The sequence below is a fragment of the Solanum stenotomum genome, chromosome 12 (assembly GCF_019186545.1).
Source record: "Solanum stenotomum isolate F172 chromosome 12, ASM1918654v1, whole genome shotgun sequence".
In the NCBI taxonomy this organism is placed as follows: Eukaryota; Viridiplantae; Streptophyta; class Magnoliopsida; order Solanales; family Solanaceae; genus Solanum; species Solanum stenotomum.
The window spans coordinates 35,518,230-35,535,778 of record NC_064293.1 but is presented as its reverse complement, the minus strand read 5'-3'; the positions used below and the strand labels follow the sequence as shown (position 1 = coordinate 35,535,778).

General features: G+C 29.9%; 1 protein-coding gene and 1 pseudogene across 1 annotated transcript; both read right to left on the bottom strand.

Annotated features, from left to right (window-relative positions):
• Window positions 1-8,746: 8,746 nt before the first annotated feature.
• LOC125848096 (uncharacterized) lies at window positions 8,747-9,926 on the bottom strand. Its single transcript, XM_049527898.1, has 2 exons — window positions 9,719-9,926; window positions 8,747-9,322 (listed from the first exon to the last, which is right to left on the bottom strand). The coding sequence occupies exons 1-2, from the start codon at window positions 9,884-9,886 to the stop codon at window positions 8,789-8,791; spliced, it is 702 nt and encodes a 233-aa protein (XP_049383855.1). The 5' UTR covers window positions 9,887-9,926; the 3' UTR covers window positions 8,747-8,788.
• Window positions 9,927-10,206: 280 nt separating this feature from the next.
• On the bottom strand, window positions 10,207-11,559 carry LOC125848095 (uncharacterized; annotated as a pseudogene).
• Between the last annotated feature and the right edge of the window lie 5,990 nt (window positions 11,560-17,549).

Below are 17,549 nucleotides of genomic sequence, written 5' to 3'. Positions count from 1 at the left end.
TTATACACTATCTTGGATTCTATGGTCTATATCTTTCCATTTTTTGAAATTTACCATGGGTAAACTTTTTTTTTTTTTTTTAAAAGAAGAAGTTATATTTAGTTTTTAATATAGTTACACATTTGCTAAATACTCAAAATTCGTATGACTTTCCAGTTAATAAGTACTTTTACTTTCATAGAAATATTTTACTTCATTTTTTCAAAATAGAACTCTACTCTCTTTTAGTTTTATATTTTTGTTTTTTGTTATTCAAGTTATTCTTCACATACATATATTATATACTATTTAATTTTTAAAAAATAATACTTTAAAAATTATAATAGTGATTTAATAATAAAAAATTGTCTACATGTTTTTACTAAATTACTTATTAACAATTTCAGTATTTATAACTCAAAACACTAAATTAGTTATTTATAAGGTATTTTGAAATTTGAATGGTCAATCCAGCAAACATTATTTTCCCTTCAAACAAAAGGACGAGAGAAGCAGCAACAATGGCAAAGAAAGGACGTTTTACTAGTGAGTAATTATTTCCGTGTTTCTCAATTTATGTGATACATTTTTTTTTGTTTATTCTTCAAAAAAATGTTATCAATTTAATTAAATAATTTATAACCGTATAAATAATCAAAGAGTAATTTTAAATCACAAATTTCATTTTTTTTTTGTTAACGCTAACATAAATTAGGACGAAAAAAAAAAAACAAAAAAGGTGAAATATTGCAACTCTTATCCCTAGATGGGAGGAGCAACGTGGCAATAAATGATTGGTTAATAATGGGACGGTAGTACGGTTTGCCAAAAGGAACTAGACCGGTCCTTGTCTGAGGCAGTCGGTGTGAGCTACTGACTCAGTTACTTTGCTGCTCTGATGCTGGGTAAACTTGTGGCTGTGAAAATATTTCACTCCAATCATCCCATTTTTCCTTTCATTTTCTATTTGACGTTAGTTATTTATATTAGAGTTTGATTTAACATAGATTTACAATAGGAAAAAAAAATTATATTAGTGTTAAAATACTCTCTAATAAAAGTGACTAGCTCGTACATAAGGGAGAAAAATGACATAAATAATCTCTCAACTATAAGAGTAGGTCTAAAATGATCCATTAACTATATAATTAACGGATTTAGTCCTTTAACTATTCAAAAACTTATCAGCTTTAGTCCCTTAACTATACACTTACCGATTTTAATCTCTTAACTATAAATTTATCGATTTTAATCCTTTAAGTATTCAAAAACTTATCAGGTTTGGTCTTTGTCCATTTTTTAAATACAAATAGCTTAGGTTTATATTAACTTAAATCTTCATGAAATTAAATCTTTAACCCATTTTTAAGTTGTTTCTCTATCCCCGCCTTTTTTTCTTCAAATTACTCCTATGAAAAGAACAAATAAAATTAACGAGGAAAGAAGATATAAGTCCCAATTTTATTCAATAGAGAATAAAATTAAGCATATAATTGTTGTTAATTACTTCAATCCACACTTGAATATGCTAATCAATGCGGATTTTATTTAACTTACTCAAATTTCTTTACGTAAAATAAAATGAATAGAATAATAAAATTGATCTATTTACAAAAAATTAAAAAAATGGTAAATCTACCATTTTATAAATTTCAATTTCTGAAAAATTAAACATATTTCGTTCAATAAAGTCGTTGGAGTACAAACTTTGGATTTAATAGGTAATAACTTTTTTTCTTTTTATAATAAAGTTTAGCATATTCAAGTCGTTAGTAGCAATAATATGCTTCATTTTATCCCCTATTGAATAAATTTATGACTTATATTTTCTTTCCTCGTGAATTTTATTTTGAATAGTTGAGATTAAGGTTGTTCACATCAGGTTAATTTGAAGAAAAAGTAGCAGAGAGAGAGAAACAACAGAAAAAATTGCTAAAAGATTTAATTTCTCGAGGCATGGATTCCGTCAATATAAACCTAAGCTATTTGTATTAAAAAAATGAACAAAGGCCAAACTTGATAAATTTTTGAATACTTAAAGGACTAAAATCGGTAAGTATATAGTTAAGAGACTAAAATCGGTAAGTGTATAGTTAAGGGACCAAAACTGATAAGTTTTTGAATAGTTAAAGGACTAAATCCGTTAAGTGTATAGTTAAGGAACCAAAACTGATAAGTTTTTGAATAGTTAAAGGACTAAGGGGTCGTTTGGTTTGAAAATGAGTTATGATGGGATAAGTTATGTTGTGATTAGTTATGATGGGATAAGTTGTGTTGGGATTATTTTTTATTGAGTGTTTGGTTTGTTGTATTCAAAATAATAAATTTTAAGAACAATTTATTTGTTTACAAAAATGCCTTTCATTAATGTAAAAAGTGATATAACAAAAGGGTTGAAAGAGACATTTTTGTCATTTACCTATTTTATCCCGGGATAAGTTATCCCGGGATTACTATACCACCCAAGGAGAGGGATAACTTATCCCGGTACTAATTATTAATCCCGGGATAAGTTATCCCGAACTTGCCAACCAAACAACAAAATAAGCGGTACTATAATTTAATCCCGGGACTATTTGTTATTATACCTCACACCAAACGAGCCCTAAATCCGTTAAGTGTATAGTTAAGGGACCATTTTAGGCCTACTACTATAGTTAAGTGACTATTTATGTCATTTTCTCTACATAAGAAGACTCAAGCATGATACTTTTTTGTAAGATTGAAAGAGTACTTATCGCTCCATAACTAGAGTTGAGAAGCTATTTTGTGGTCAGGGGGTTCGTCTTGACCCCTTTCAGCTGAATATTATACTATGTAATGAAAATATTTTTTTATGTATATATAATAGATGTCTAACCTGTTTTAGCTAGTTTTTGTGTTTATTTCTTAATATTTTTACACTCTTAATGAAAAATCTGCTTCACCAGTATCCACCGCAACCCTTGTTGGTTGAAGAACATATATATTTTCAATAAACACATTTTCTTCGTATTTTCAAGATTATTTTCGTTTAAGTATATGAGGAAAGATCAATTAGAAAAATCACTAATGTATCATTCTATACAATTTCTTCTATCATTTTTTTCTTAGCTTAATGCTGTTAGGTTGATGCATTATTTCACATTTACATTGTCTAATTTTTAATACTCCCTCCGTCCCTATTTAGTTGTCCACTTTAGAAATGACACACAGATTAAGACAACAATAATTAACATAGTGAAGTTACAATTTTATCCTTATAGTACAATTTACAATTCCAAAATAAATACACTCAAGCTAACTATTCAATGATGGGAAGTCCATAAGTTTATTTACTTTATTTATGACAACTTTATTTAAATAAGGGTATAATAGGAAAAAAATTATTGTCCTTTCTTGATTTGTCAAAATGGACAACTAAATAGGGACAACTAAAAGAGGAAATATGGACAACTAAATAGGGACGGAGGGAGTAAAAAATACTGTAAACAACTGTTGGTTAAACGTATTATGTATGGTTGTAATGTTGTATAATATAGACTTTTCGCCGCTGGAATATTAATTTATACTCTTATTAAATAACACTAAGTATTGGGAAGTTGAATATTTTGGTGTGTTTGTACAAAATATGTGAAACTATACGCATGATATTTGTTTGCGTATAACGCGCCTCTTCATTATCCTGGTTAAGTTTAAGTTTAATATATTTTCACTTCATTGTAACTATCTTTGTTAATATAGTTTAATATAATTATTGGGTTCGTATAATTATTTGAGATATATTATGGGAGTTCTAAATCAATTTTGTTTGAGGGTTCACATGTTAATATACATATATTTAGTTAATTTTTTAATACAAATATAAGGTTTACAAAAAAACTAGTGAATTTATCTGAACGAATGAACCCCACCTAGCTCCGCCTCTATTTCCATTAGGTGTACTTGCTAGTTAAACTAACTAAAGGTCCCACATTATAAGAGTTAGGTTTAACACATTAAATTAACATTTAAACTTAAGTCAACAACGTACACATAAAGCACCTAGACAAGTAAGTATACATTACATATTGTACGACAAATCCTTACAATTTGCAACATTAAATTTCTATAGTTAGGCAGCACTCATGAATAAGTGGTAGTAATAAATACTATAATTTATTTCTACGTAGAGTAGTACTAAGGTAGTTTCAAAAAGTAGGGTTCTCATTTAAATTTGTTTTACTTTTATGAGTATTGAGTTACATCCATGTAATTGAACCTTGTACGTACAAAAAAGTAGGATACTCAATTAAGAGTTTATTTACTTTTTATGAGTGATATCTATGTTGTAAATTTGTAATTGTTCTCATAATTATGCTCGCATTGTTTGATTATAAATGGTGTTTTTAACTGGAACACATTTTTTAAGTTGACTCTCAAAAATGTAGCGTGATAACTAACGATATCGTTTACATGATTATAGAAAAAATATAACAATAATATTATTATTATTATTATGTTTCAGTGTCAAATAAGTTGAGATTAATTATTTAAATTGCATGACATCAATATTAATATTTGCTAAAAAATCATAAAACTTATTTTTGGAATTTCCCCCCCAGTTTAACACAAATTGTTTCCAACCTAACTTCAATTTTATTCCTCTTCTAATTTTAGGAAAACATTAAAAAATAAAAACTTTTTTTTTCAAAATACCATCTTTTAGTAATTATTTTGAGCTGTTGGAACAAACGTCCGACTTTATAGGGACAATCGAATAATAATACTACAAACATTATCTTTACTACGAATATTTTAAAACTTCAAGCAGTAAATTCAACCTATTTCTTTCTCAATACAGCCTTTTTCTAAGCATCAAACAGTTGATGGAACAGCCATCAGCAGTAAAGCTAAAGCTATAAACAGAAAAAAATAACATAATTTTTAAAAAGAATATTAATTAGGTCTTCTATTTATAACTTCAAAATGGAAGCCTCAATTTATCCAACGTGTTAATGAAATCTGTATTTTACAGTAAATAACTAAGAGTGGTAAAAACTAAAAAAATTCATATTTCAAAAGTAGTTAGCCTGAGTCTAAAGCCTTTAGGGCTAGCCAGCTTTAAAAGAAAAAAATAAATGGGGCTAGCCTGTAAAATTTGATTGTAGGTTTCGAGGTGTTATTAAATTTTGGTTTTATAGTACAAATTACATTTTTGTTGTGAAGCAAGGGCCACTACAAGAAACCTAGATATGATTAATGAATCTTCCCTATGTCTATACTTTTAGATTAGATTGGTAATTAAAAAAAGCTATTAATAATGCTAATAATGAGACGAAAATGTTTGGAAGCTCTAAATTATAGGTTAGATATAGGTTGCATTATTACCACTCTTATAGTGTAGTGCGATAATTAAGATTTTTTTTTATGGTGGTGATGTTCGAATAAACTTGTGTGTAGTCTGATTAATTTTATGGAGTATTTGCTTTGTCTCATCAATGTATATATTGGTAGCTTTGTTAATTAGGATTTGAACATGTGTGACAAAATCACTTAATCAGGATTTTGAACTTATTTCATTGATCATTAAAACACTTCCTTGATTACGACGTAATAGTCCGGATTTTCCCTCCTCTTAAGTAAATGGTATAAGGTTTGAGAGTTGAATTAGTAAGTTTTTGGTAATTTTTTTTTTTTTACATTTTTCATTGAACCTTTTAAAATGTAAATTTAACTTAGTCAAATGTCCAACAAGGGAATTTCGTGAAGAAAGAAGAAGAAATTACCAAATTAATTTTATCAAATCACATCACTTTAAAAATAAAATATTTTTTTAACTGCAAATCAATGAGAAAATTATGCTATAAAATATGATTTCTTTTAGTTATTTTTATGCATAGTGAAAAAGAGATTCTTACTTAAATAATGGAAAACTTTCTAATTTTTTCCTATGAAAATGTTATTATTTATTTTTTTTCTCACTGATTCAATTTAAATATCTATGGAAATAGCTGCTAAACATATTTCAATAAGAAAATAATGGAGTAATTTTTAACTCCTAAATTTGAAGAAAAACCAGAATAATTAATTTGTTCTCGTACAATAAGAATTATGATTGAATAGTGGCATTTTGAATTGTCTCATTTTTAATTGATGATGTTCTTCTTTGCAATAAATACACCTATGACCAATTAACAAGGGTTCGTGATAGAGTAGTAAGTATTTTTTCATCCTTATCCAAAAAGGTCTTGGGTTCGATCCCTTCTTGACTATGAAGTCGTCTTTGTTAGAAAACGCTTTATCCTCAATGGGACTTTTCGGCGCGAATTCAAATTTAGTCGGGCTCCAATATGGGTACCAGAAAAAAAAAAAAACACCTATGACCAAACTCATATTCATAATTCATTTTGGGTTGTTTGCTGCTGCTATCCTACACTACTTATAGCCCTCTTTTAGCCTTTAGAAAAAAGTTTCATTTTTATTTTACTTTCCATCTTCTATTAATTGTTTCTTCTGGGACATATCAATCTTTAATTTTTGGTTTGCCAAGACGCAATTATTGTAAGCATTCACAAATATTACTACTACTACTATTTCTTTATTAAATAAAAACGTAAGAAGCTAATGAAATTAATACTCCTTTCTCATTAGCTAGGACTCCACAAGAAGACAAATTTCCTAATATTTGTAAAGTTTGTTGGATATCTATATATTTTAAGGAACATTTGTTATATTCTGAAAATGGAAAATATTACTAGTGAGGGTAATAGGGACCTCCCTATATTTACAAATTACATATGTAGATAAACTCTTTGAATAAAAGTCCTATGGGTCACATAAATATCTTTATTTTGGCACGGTCTATAATTTTCTCCCTCAAATTTCTTTAATTTTTATCATTCAATATACTAGTTAAGTAAAAAAATAAGTATATCAAAAATATTTCTGACACCGTAATTATAAATAATTTTTGCTCTACATAAATTTATATTTTCATATAGTATAATATGGCGCAAGTAATGTGTTTTTAAATAATAGAGGCAACTCATTCAAAAATGTCACTAGTTGCCTCGTGGATATTGGATTTGGAGCCAACTACATATCTTTTAGTGGGAATTTTTTTCATTTAATTGCACGAGTTTCATTTTAAATAAATTGACTTTCTAAGTTGTGTCCTTTATATGAGTTAACCTTTAAGTTTTTCAGTTAGCAATCGAACTTAGCCAAATAGGTCATAATTTTTTTAAGGATGCGAGACATGATTTATAGGATATTATAATGTAAAAATATAAACTTATGCTCCGCAAAAGAATAAGTATTTATCTCGAAAGATAAAAATTAAATATTAGCACAAAATAAAGGCAAAAGTGGAAAATATCCCAAGTTTTTGTCCAAACCTCTTACTTGGGCTCACTTATGGTCCAAACATGTCTTTTTGTGGACCATTCGGCCAAGTTTGGCAGACCATGAGCCCATGGACTGGCTACATGTAGGTTAGTTAATTTAGGAGTACTATAAGTAAATAGGGATAATACTCATTCTATTGTCAAGTTTTAGTTACAACTTCTTAGGTACTTATACTTAAATTACAATAATTACAAAATATACATCCCTGTGTGGTTTGCAGGCTAGCTATTACACGGTGAGAGATTTACCCCATGCGCACAACGTGCTCATCTGAAGGGCAGAGATTGTAGCGCTTGTATACATCAGTAGGGAGGCTCTACCAAGCATCACAGTAGCACACCTCTGAATTCTTCTTGACATGTGCCAGTCATTGACTTGTTGTGATAGGTTTGGGATTAGCAAGGGAATAACTTTCAAATTAATCAGTCCAATCGAAAGCCCCTTCCTCCACTGTCCTCACGTGATCCTAAGCCAGAGTCCCCCGAAGGAGCCATCATGTTTGTGGATTGAGAATAACACTTTACTGATTATAGTAACATATATTAAGAAAAGTAAGGGATTAGGCTCTTTCCATTTTCTCAACAACACAAAAAGAGCTAGTTACGCTGAATCATGATAAGTATAATTGAACTCCTAGTAGTCTCCTATAATAAATTCAAAGAGATATTTATCAAACTAAGTAATCACAATTCACTCATAATTTAATAATGACTATAAGAAACAATTACAAAATTGTAAACTATATTGACAATCATAAAAAGTTTGGCGAAATTGTTATTTGTTTGAATTGAGTGTTATTGCAAACGATTGGTAATATTCATTAGAGCTTATATGTAAATTTTGATGGAGTGGTGTGAATTTTAGAATTAGTTTTGATTAGAATTTCATAACAAAACTCGAAAAGAAAGAAGAACAATAATATTTTCTGAATCCCAATTTATAAATAAGTAATTTGTATTTGTATTTCGGGTGTATATTATTTATAGGTCTAGTGTATCACTGAATATAAAGAGATATACACATGATATAAATGGATCTGAAGGACTAATGGGTGTAATTTGGGCTCAATAATTTCCCTCCCAAAGCTAATCTTCTTAATTTTTCCTTTCCCTTTCTTATAGACAATGGGCAGAAACCAGTTAATGGACTATCTTAGTCAAACATTATAAATAGCTTTCCTTCAAAAAAAGAATGTTTTTTTTGGACAACTTTTTGATTATAACTTTCTACATAACATGTTTAGACCACAAAATTAAATGACATTTTGATACATTTTATATATCTTTAGTTTAAGATCACCAAATTCAAAAGTCTTTTCTACTTTCTGAAACTCAATGTCAAGTCAAAACAAGACAAACAAATTGTAATGTAGGGAGTAATAGGTAAAGGAGATCTTTTTTTGCTTTTATTACATCTCAAAGTTACAAAATTCAATTTTTAACTAATTCCCTTGACAAATAACATGATTTCCTCTAAACTTGCTAGAAGAATGATGTTGCACCAATGGGCTCTTGTTGGTATCAAGATAATTAAGAAGAAAAACCATCCCAATTGAAGTAACAAACATTGGAATTGGACCAAAAAACCATAACAACAAAGTTATAGCAAAATAAAGAGCTCTAAGCCCAATAGACCAAAAATCACCTCCCCTAATCACAGCCAACTCCACATAGCTTGAAGGAACTTCACTATTTGGTATACTAATTAGGTAATTTGCATGGATGAAACATCTTGATGATTGAACAAAACATGAAAATGCAACCAAAAAACATAAAAGAAGACTTATGTACTTAATTGACAAAGTAGATGCCCTTGTGTCACCATATATCAATTCACTACTAAAAATAGTTGAAGTATTTGCCATCCATGCTCCAATTAGAGAGCTCAAAGTTAAACACACAGTTGCTAAGAATGTTGCTCCTGAATTATTTGCTGATAGAACATATAAGGCTGTCATAACATCCCGGTTTTCGGTCTGAAAAAAAATAAAAAACAAAATGTTATCCTGAATAAACAAAATTGGAAAATGTTTTCTGGTATTTGGTTGGTGAATGAAAGATATTCGTTAAAAGATAATATTAACAAATCACAATATTTTAATGAAATCTTTGAGTAACAAAGTATTTAGTTGGAGCCAGTAATATGAAATTACTTAGAAGTCAAGTAAGGAAAATCATTTGTAGTTTGAAAAACATGTTTTTTCTTTTATTAGTTTTTAGTAACAAAACATAACTGTGGTTTCATGTCCAAACACAATTTCAAATACTGGAGTATTTTTTTCTTCAAATTTCAACCAAACCATGTCTAGACGCATGGACACGCAAAAATGTTAAAATCATGATGGACTAATAGGAGATTTATTAATACTTACCTGCATAAATTTTTGAATCCAAGCAATTTTATCATTGTTCTCAAATCCAAAGACAGTAGTATGAGGATTCTTGATATATCTTTGGAGAAGAAAGAGATGGTAAACAAACAAGATGAACAATCCACTAGGCACCAAGAAAATATCAAGGTGTTCTTTGTGGAATACCATTTATTATTATTTTTTTCTCCTTTCTTATGTTCTTGTTTGAATATTTGTGAGATTGGTAGAATTTGAATGTTGCTTGTGATATATGAAATTGGCAAAAAAATGTTGTTGCTTAAAAGGAACCTATTGCTTAAGGTATTGAATAGATATATCTTACAAGTAACATTCATACTTAATGATAGTAGCTTATACATTTTGAACTTGACTTGGTGGCTGTGATTGTAAGTAAACTTATTTACCAACTATATTACAACAAATTACCAAAATTATCTCTTGGCATTTTTTTTTTTGTACAAATTAAACAAACAATTATTTAGGAAATTTGGCCTAAAGCAGAGTTGCCCTGTTTGTAGCTTCTTCAACTCTCTTGTAAACCTGTTTTCTTGTTCTAGAAGAACGATGATCGTGCAATTGCTTTGTGTTTTTGTCAAGGTAATGGAGGAAGAAAATCATCCCAATTGAAGTAATAAACATGGGAATTGGACCAAAAAACCATAGGAGTATAGTTGTTGCAAAATAAAGTGATCTAAGCCCAAGTGACCAAAACTCACCTCCTCTTATAACAGCCAATTCAACATAACTAATTGGTATATCAGTATCTGGTGTGGTGATTAAGTAATTTGCATGAATGAAGCATCTAGATGATTGTACAAAACATGCAAAAGCCATCAAGAAGAAGATTAGTAGAGTTATGAGCTTGATTGACATTGTTTCTGGCCTTGTGTCACCATAAATTAGTACACTAGTGAAAATAGTGTTGTTAGCCATCCAGGCTCCAATGAGAGAACTCAATGATAATGAAACTGTTGCCAAGTATGTTGCATTACTGTTATTGGATTCTAAAACATTTAGAGCTGTATCTATAATTTTGGTATCTGAAGCCTGCAAGATTTAGTAAAAATGATAAGTTAGATGCAACCTATATTTTTAACGAGTTCAATTGAATTCAAACATAATTAAACAAGTGGAAAATTACTAAAGTTTCGACTAGGGGGGATTGACCTATCTATGAAGTGTAATTTTATGACAAAAGGAGATCAATTACTCATTACTGGAAATAACGGTTTTTCCTACTACGAATTAGTGGAAATTTTGTGCTATAGATCATGATTTTTCCACTCATTTCTCATCGAACGAGTTCACTGGGAAAATGCATGGTGGAAAACAATTCCTAATTTTTCCACATGAAAACATTATTATTTTTGTTTTTTTTCCACCAATACAATAAAATATTTGTGGAAATCGCCATTGAACATTTTTCAATAGAAAACTATTGATTTTTAAGTAGTGACTCTCTTAGGAAAGAGGTGGCTCCGCCATTGATTTCAACAAATATTAAATTTTGAATTCATAATTTTAAAAAATAAAATAATGTTTACCACGAAAAGCTTTAAAGGCCAGAATCATCAAGTTTAAATCTTAAATCTGTTTCTATAAGTACATACTTTACCTGCATGATTCTTTCAACCCAAGCTCTCTTGTCATTGTTTTCAAAGCCCATGATAGTGGTATGAGGGATAGTAAGGTATCTATAGAGCAAATAGAGATGATAAGTGAACATGATGAATAGCCCACTTGGGACCAACAACAAATCAAGGTACTCTTTTTGGAAAACCATTTTTTTTCTCTTCCTCCTAGAAACCAGAGTAGTCAAGAATAAGAGTTCCAAGTGGCATCTTTTTTATATATATATTATTTGTGCCTAATTTACTTACATGTGTAGCAAAGAATTAAAAACTTGTATGGAAATCTCAACAGAATTTTGATAAGTAACGTATAGCTAGTTGTTATGTTCTTGACTTCTAGTCTCCATGTGATTATTTCTTCAAATTTATGCCTACCAATGCCATCATTCTGCTGAACATATAATGGACTTAAAATAAGTTAATAATAGAAGCATTTTCGAACCGGACGACAAAGACATTTTTAGACCAAACTAGTAACTAGGATATTTTTGTTCAGTTTCATATAGTTTAAAAACATTTTGACCCTTTTCCGTTTTCTTTATACTGTCGTGTATAGAAATTAAATTCAATTGAATATACAGGTCACTCAAAACGGGAAAATACCAATAGTAGATCAAGTGGTACACTATATAATTGTTTTTCAACTTTCGGCAGTTTGAAAATTGAATATTTAAAATAATTTCCTTGTGCAAGTTTAACTATTCCCTCCGTTCCAATTTGTTTGTCAAAAACACTTGAATATTTAGAATTACAGAGTTACCGAAATAGGAAAGAAACATTCTTTTTTAAACAAATAAAAGAAAAAGTTAGACAAATAAAATGAAACGTTAAAGTTTTTTTTTTTTGTACATAGACTTTTAGACTCTTCAGGGGCGGCTCTACAACTTTGAAAAAAAAGCAGCTGCCTTAGGCCCCAAAATTTGAGGGGCCCCATTTTTATTAAAAAAATAATAAGTTATAAGTATTTTTTTAAAAAAAATATCGGGTATTATTTGTAGAAAATAAAAACTTTTCATAAAAAAACAAAGAAGTAGAAGTTTGACAAATTATGACTATAAGAAAGATTAAATAATTGACTATAATATACTTCATAAAAATATATATATTCAAATTTAAGGCCTCCATTTGAATTTGGCTTTAGACCACCGATTTATTAAAGTCGTCCCTGAGACTCTTGATCATCAAGTATGGTTGTATGAGTATCACAGGCTGTCAAGTATCAACTAGTTAAGTAGCTGTTACTTCAATTTACTGCAATGACATAGTTGAATGTTGGCACACGATAATGTATTAATGTATGAACAGGCAAATATAGTTGCATCATCAGTGCAAGTTAAGGAATTTGACTTTCCCACAAAATTGAACCCTGCACAACTTTAATTTACAAAGTGTGAATCAAATTCTCATCAACAAGGTGAAAGCTTAAATAGTCAACCAACTAAATTTTTAGTATAAGATTCCCCCTTCAAAGATGGTTAATCAGATGAAACACAGGTAATATAACATTTCTAAAATTAATAAAAGTATTCCCTTTGTCTCAATTTATGTAATATATTTCTTTTAATTACTATAAGGATCCATGAACTTCTAATCATATAATAATAACTTTATCAATTACGCTAAGACTACTTCTGTCAGCAAAACAACTTCACATAAATAATTGAAACCAGCGAGTAATACAAAAAAGATATAAAAGGCTGAATTCACGCAAGAGATTTCTGCTCGTATATATGATCTTATAATTCCGGTGACTTTAAAAACTAGGCTATGGTTGCTGAAGGTTTTAGAATATGTTTGAATAGACTTATTTCTATCATGTTTGGATAAATAAAAATATGTGTATATAATATATGTTTTAAACAAACACAAAAATAAGTTATAACCTCATTCGGACGTGCGTTTAGTATAAAGGGGTCGGACAATAGAAACACATAAGGAAAAACTATCTAATTACATAAACATTCCTACCATATTTATGAATTTTTCTTATTTGAAATAATTACATATTATCTCAGTAGTATCATATTTCAAGTCAATACACCTGATACATATTTTTTTTGCTATCATATACACTCTAAAATACATATACATAGAAAGATAGGCGAGCTAAGAAGAGAGAGGCGAATAAGAAAGGAGAGAGACTAGCGAGATAAGATGGAGGCAAGCAAGAAATTAAAGCCTATATATATATACCAATTACATTCTGTAATATATATACATAGAGAGGGGAAAGAGAGTTAATGTATTCAAATATATTCGAATCTAATTTTGATTAGATATATGTGACTCAGAGATGGAAATTTGACGGGAATGATAATTTTGGAATTGACATACCATAAAGTATTAGAATATGTGTTTGTTTGGCCTAGGCGGCAGGAACCGGCGCTCCATGAGGTGAAAGCTCAGACTTGTTTTCAGACGGGACGCAACTGCAACAACAAAAATGCTGATAGATGAAAATCTTCGATTTGAACAAATTTTAGCTATACATGAAAAAAAAAATTGAGGACAAAAATACTTATTTTGAACTTAGTAATGTGTTAATAGAACATTTATGAAAGCAACGTAATAATCTTAAAAATTGAGTATTTATGTAATGTTTATGTAATTATATTCATTAATGATTTCACTTTTATTTGAATTGTTCATGAACTTGTATATTATTAATATTTGCTTCCAATTTATGTTATTTAGAATTTTAGAATAAAATATAATTTTATATTAAAAAAGAATTTGAAAAATAATTTTATATCACATGAAAATTATATAAAGTGATTATTTAAAAAAAAAGAGAGAGAAGGGATTTATATTATGAAATAAGAAAATAATAATATAATATTAAGAAGAGACAAAATATTCTTTTTTGAAGAGTAAAATAGAGAATCGGATTGGAATTAATTATTTGAAAACATAAAGAACTCTTTATTTAAAGTCTAAAATAGAGAATAAGGTTGGATTATCCAAGGTAAGAATTCCATCAGAGTTTTAGTTAATTTGGGTCAATTAACACTAGTTTAACTTATGAATAGTTACATTACCCGAAATGTCAAGAATTCAACGAGAACCCTGTTGAAGAAGAAGAAAGCTGACGATTGGAACATGTCAAAGGAACAGTTCCAACGAAGCTGACTGACGTGTCTGCAGCAATTGTTGATGAAGAAAGAAGCTGACGATTGGAACATGTCAAAGGAACAGGTCCAACAAAGCTGGAATTATATTACGACTAGAATTATATTATGATTAGGATTATATTACGACTAGGAATAGATTATTTATAATTGCATTATTATTATTATTATTATTATTATTATTATTATTATTATTATTATAGTAGTAATAGGTATTGTAGTAGGACTCTAAGTATAGTTAACTTAAGACTCTACAATTCTCCCTATAAAAGGAGGTTGTAACTCAACATTATTTTCATCAAAATAATCCTTGATTTCTCTAATCTTAGACGTGAGATTTCAACATGGTATTAGAGCATAAAAGTTCTTCCGCTCTTTGAGTATTGATAAAAAAAAAAACACGTTGCAATGGCCCCTTCTACCGAAACCATGTCAACCTCCTCACTTCACCAAATCATTGCCGCTTGCTCCATTAAATCTAAGCCAACAAACTATCTCATATGGAGGACACAAATATCCCAATTGATTCAGGTGATGAAACTAACGTATCTCATCTATGAACCAAGTAAAAGTAGTTGTTCCATTGGACAGACTGCTCGGAAAGTTGTAAAAGTTAAGAAGGATGCAAAAGATAGTGGCAACATTGATGATTGGAAGGAGAAAGATGTGTTACTAAGGAGTTGAATCTCAAGCACCTTGACCAAGGAGATGTGGGAATGCTTGGAAAAAGCTTATATTCAAGCAACAAAAATAATTAATTTTGCTAGAGGTTTAGGTCTCAAATACAAGACCTTTGTCATATTAGGTAAGACACCATATTCCACTCTTAATCAATTTGTTTATGCTCTCACAGGTTTTGATATAAGGGAATATGAAGAAGATGTGCCACAACAAAACCACAACATGATATTATCTGCTCAAAAAGGCAGGGGAAGAGGAAACAACAACATTAACTTCAGTGAAACAGGTTTCAAGCCTGCTGGACAGGGAACATGTTCTAAGAACAGTCAATATGGACCAGGTTCTCTAAACAATAAAAGTTCTCAAAGTGAAAATAAGGAGAGGAATAATATTGAGTCATGTTAAATATGTGGTAGGAATAATCATACTACTCTTAAGTGTTTTTACTGGTGGAACTACTCGTATCAATCTGCAGATGAACTATCACAAGCAACGACTAGATATCACACTCATACCGAAGCATTGACAAAACAAGTTTTTGCTGGGTATTCAAAGTTTTTTTTCTGCATATTCGAATCAAGCTAGGAGTAACTGTGGAACAAGTCCAACGAAGCTGACTAACGTGTCTATAACAAGTGTTGATGAAGAAGGAAGCTGACGATTGAAACATGTCAAAGGAACAGGTCAAACGAAGTTGGGATTATATTACGACAGGAATTATATTATGATTAGGATTATATTACGACTAGGATTATATTACGATTAGGATTAGATTATTTATAATTGCATTAGTATTATTATTATAGTAGTAATATGTATTGTAGTAGGACTCTAAGTATAGTTAACCTAGGAGTCTATGATTCTTCCTATAAAAGGAGGTTATAACTCAACATTATTTTCATCAATACAATCTTTGATTTCTCTAATGTTGAGATTTCAACAAACCCTTCAAGTTAAAGGGTATGGTTGGAGGAATCGCTTCCAAAAGTGAACTCACTATCTTGAACTGACAAATTGGTATTATTGGGATAGTATGAAATCATAAAGCTCAATTTTTTTTTGTAGTAGTTTACTTGTGGAATTGAAAGAATCCCTGAATGGAATTAGGAAATTAGGAATTAGTCAAAATTTGATTGAACTATCTTGTGTTGATGTGTTCAGGCCTGATGGTTGTAGATTTCGGGATTTGACGGATATCTGGGATGTTAAAAACGCAAGTTTCAGTCGAAAGTTGAGGTACGTTAAGGCTACCTTCCTAAATGGATTATTGACAAAAGCATGTCTACCAAGTGTTTGAAAGAAGTTTTGAGGTTAAGTTCGTAGGGGACAAGCAGAGTGCTTAACTCTCCGTATTCTATCCTAGCTCAGTTTTCAGATAAATAATTGCATTATGTTGTACTTCTGTGTGAATAAAATTACTTGATTGTCGTAATGTATGCATTTTGTGTAATTCCTGCATCCAGTTTCAGTACATTAATCTGATCACATTCAGCTGGGCGAAGTTACCACTTCCCCGAGCATGAGTGCCAAAGCGGCAGTTGTTAGCTACCCCATTCTTGCTCGTAAGCTACGTTGGCCCTCCCCATACGTAGCACCAGTCACACACATGCAAGTTCATTATTTTTAACTTATCATAATAGAATATTTCCTGACAAAATAAGGTTTCAAGAATAACTGTCAGTTCGGTTTCAGTCCAGTTATCAGTTTCAGTTACAAATTTCAATATAAGTATCAGTTATAGTTTCAGATTGTCATATATGTTTTACTGCATTTCATATTTACCTCACTAAGTCCTGCAGCACCATTTAAGATAGTTAATGAGAGCCTACTCTTCCTTTCTAGATGAAGATACCAGTAATGCTGAAGTCGGTACCACCATCTGGACTCAGCATCCATATTTAACATTCTTCTGCTATTTGTTTGGTGGGGATGTCATATTCAATTGTTTCAGTATTCCAATATATGCTATGAAGGCTCTATGTACTTGAGGATTTGATCATTCTTTAGCGGCTCATGACTTAGTAATTGACAACCATTACAACGCCAACCACCTCCACCATCAGAACTATCAACACCATCATTACTATCCACTAACGCCAATCAGTACCATCATCACCATCACCATCACTAAAACCCATCTCTACTATCATTAGTGAACATAAATATTACATTCTTTTATCAAATAATGATTTTATTTTATTCAATTAATATTTTTTTAATATTTAATTAATTTTTTATTTGAATTGTAAATTTATTTTGTTTACAAATAAATAGATTATGCACATTTAGATGTTGAAAAACAAACAATCTTAATCATTTGGTATTCAGATCTAGGGACAGTATCTTAATCGTTCAGATTCAGACGTTTTAATCTTAATGAAAACAAATGAA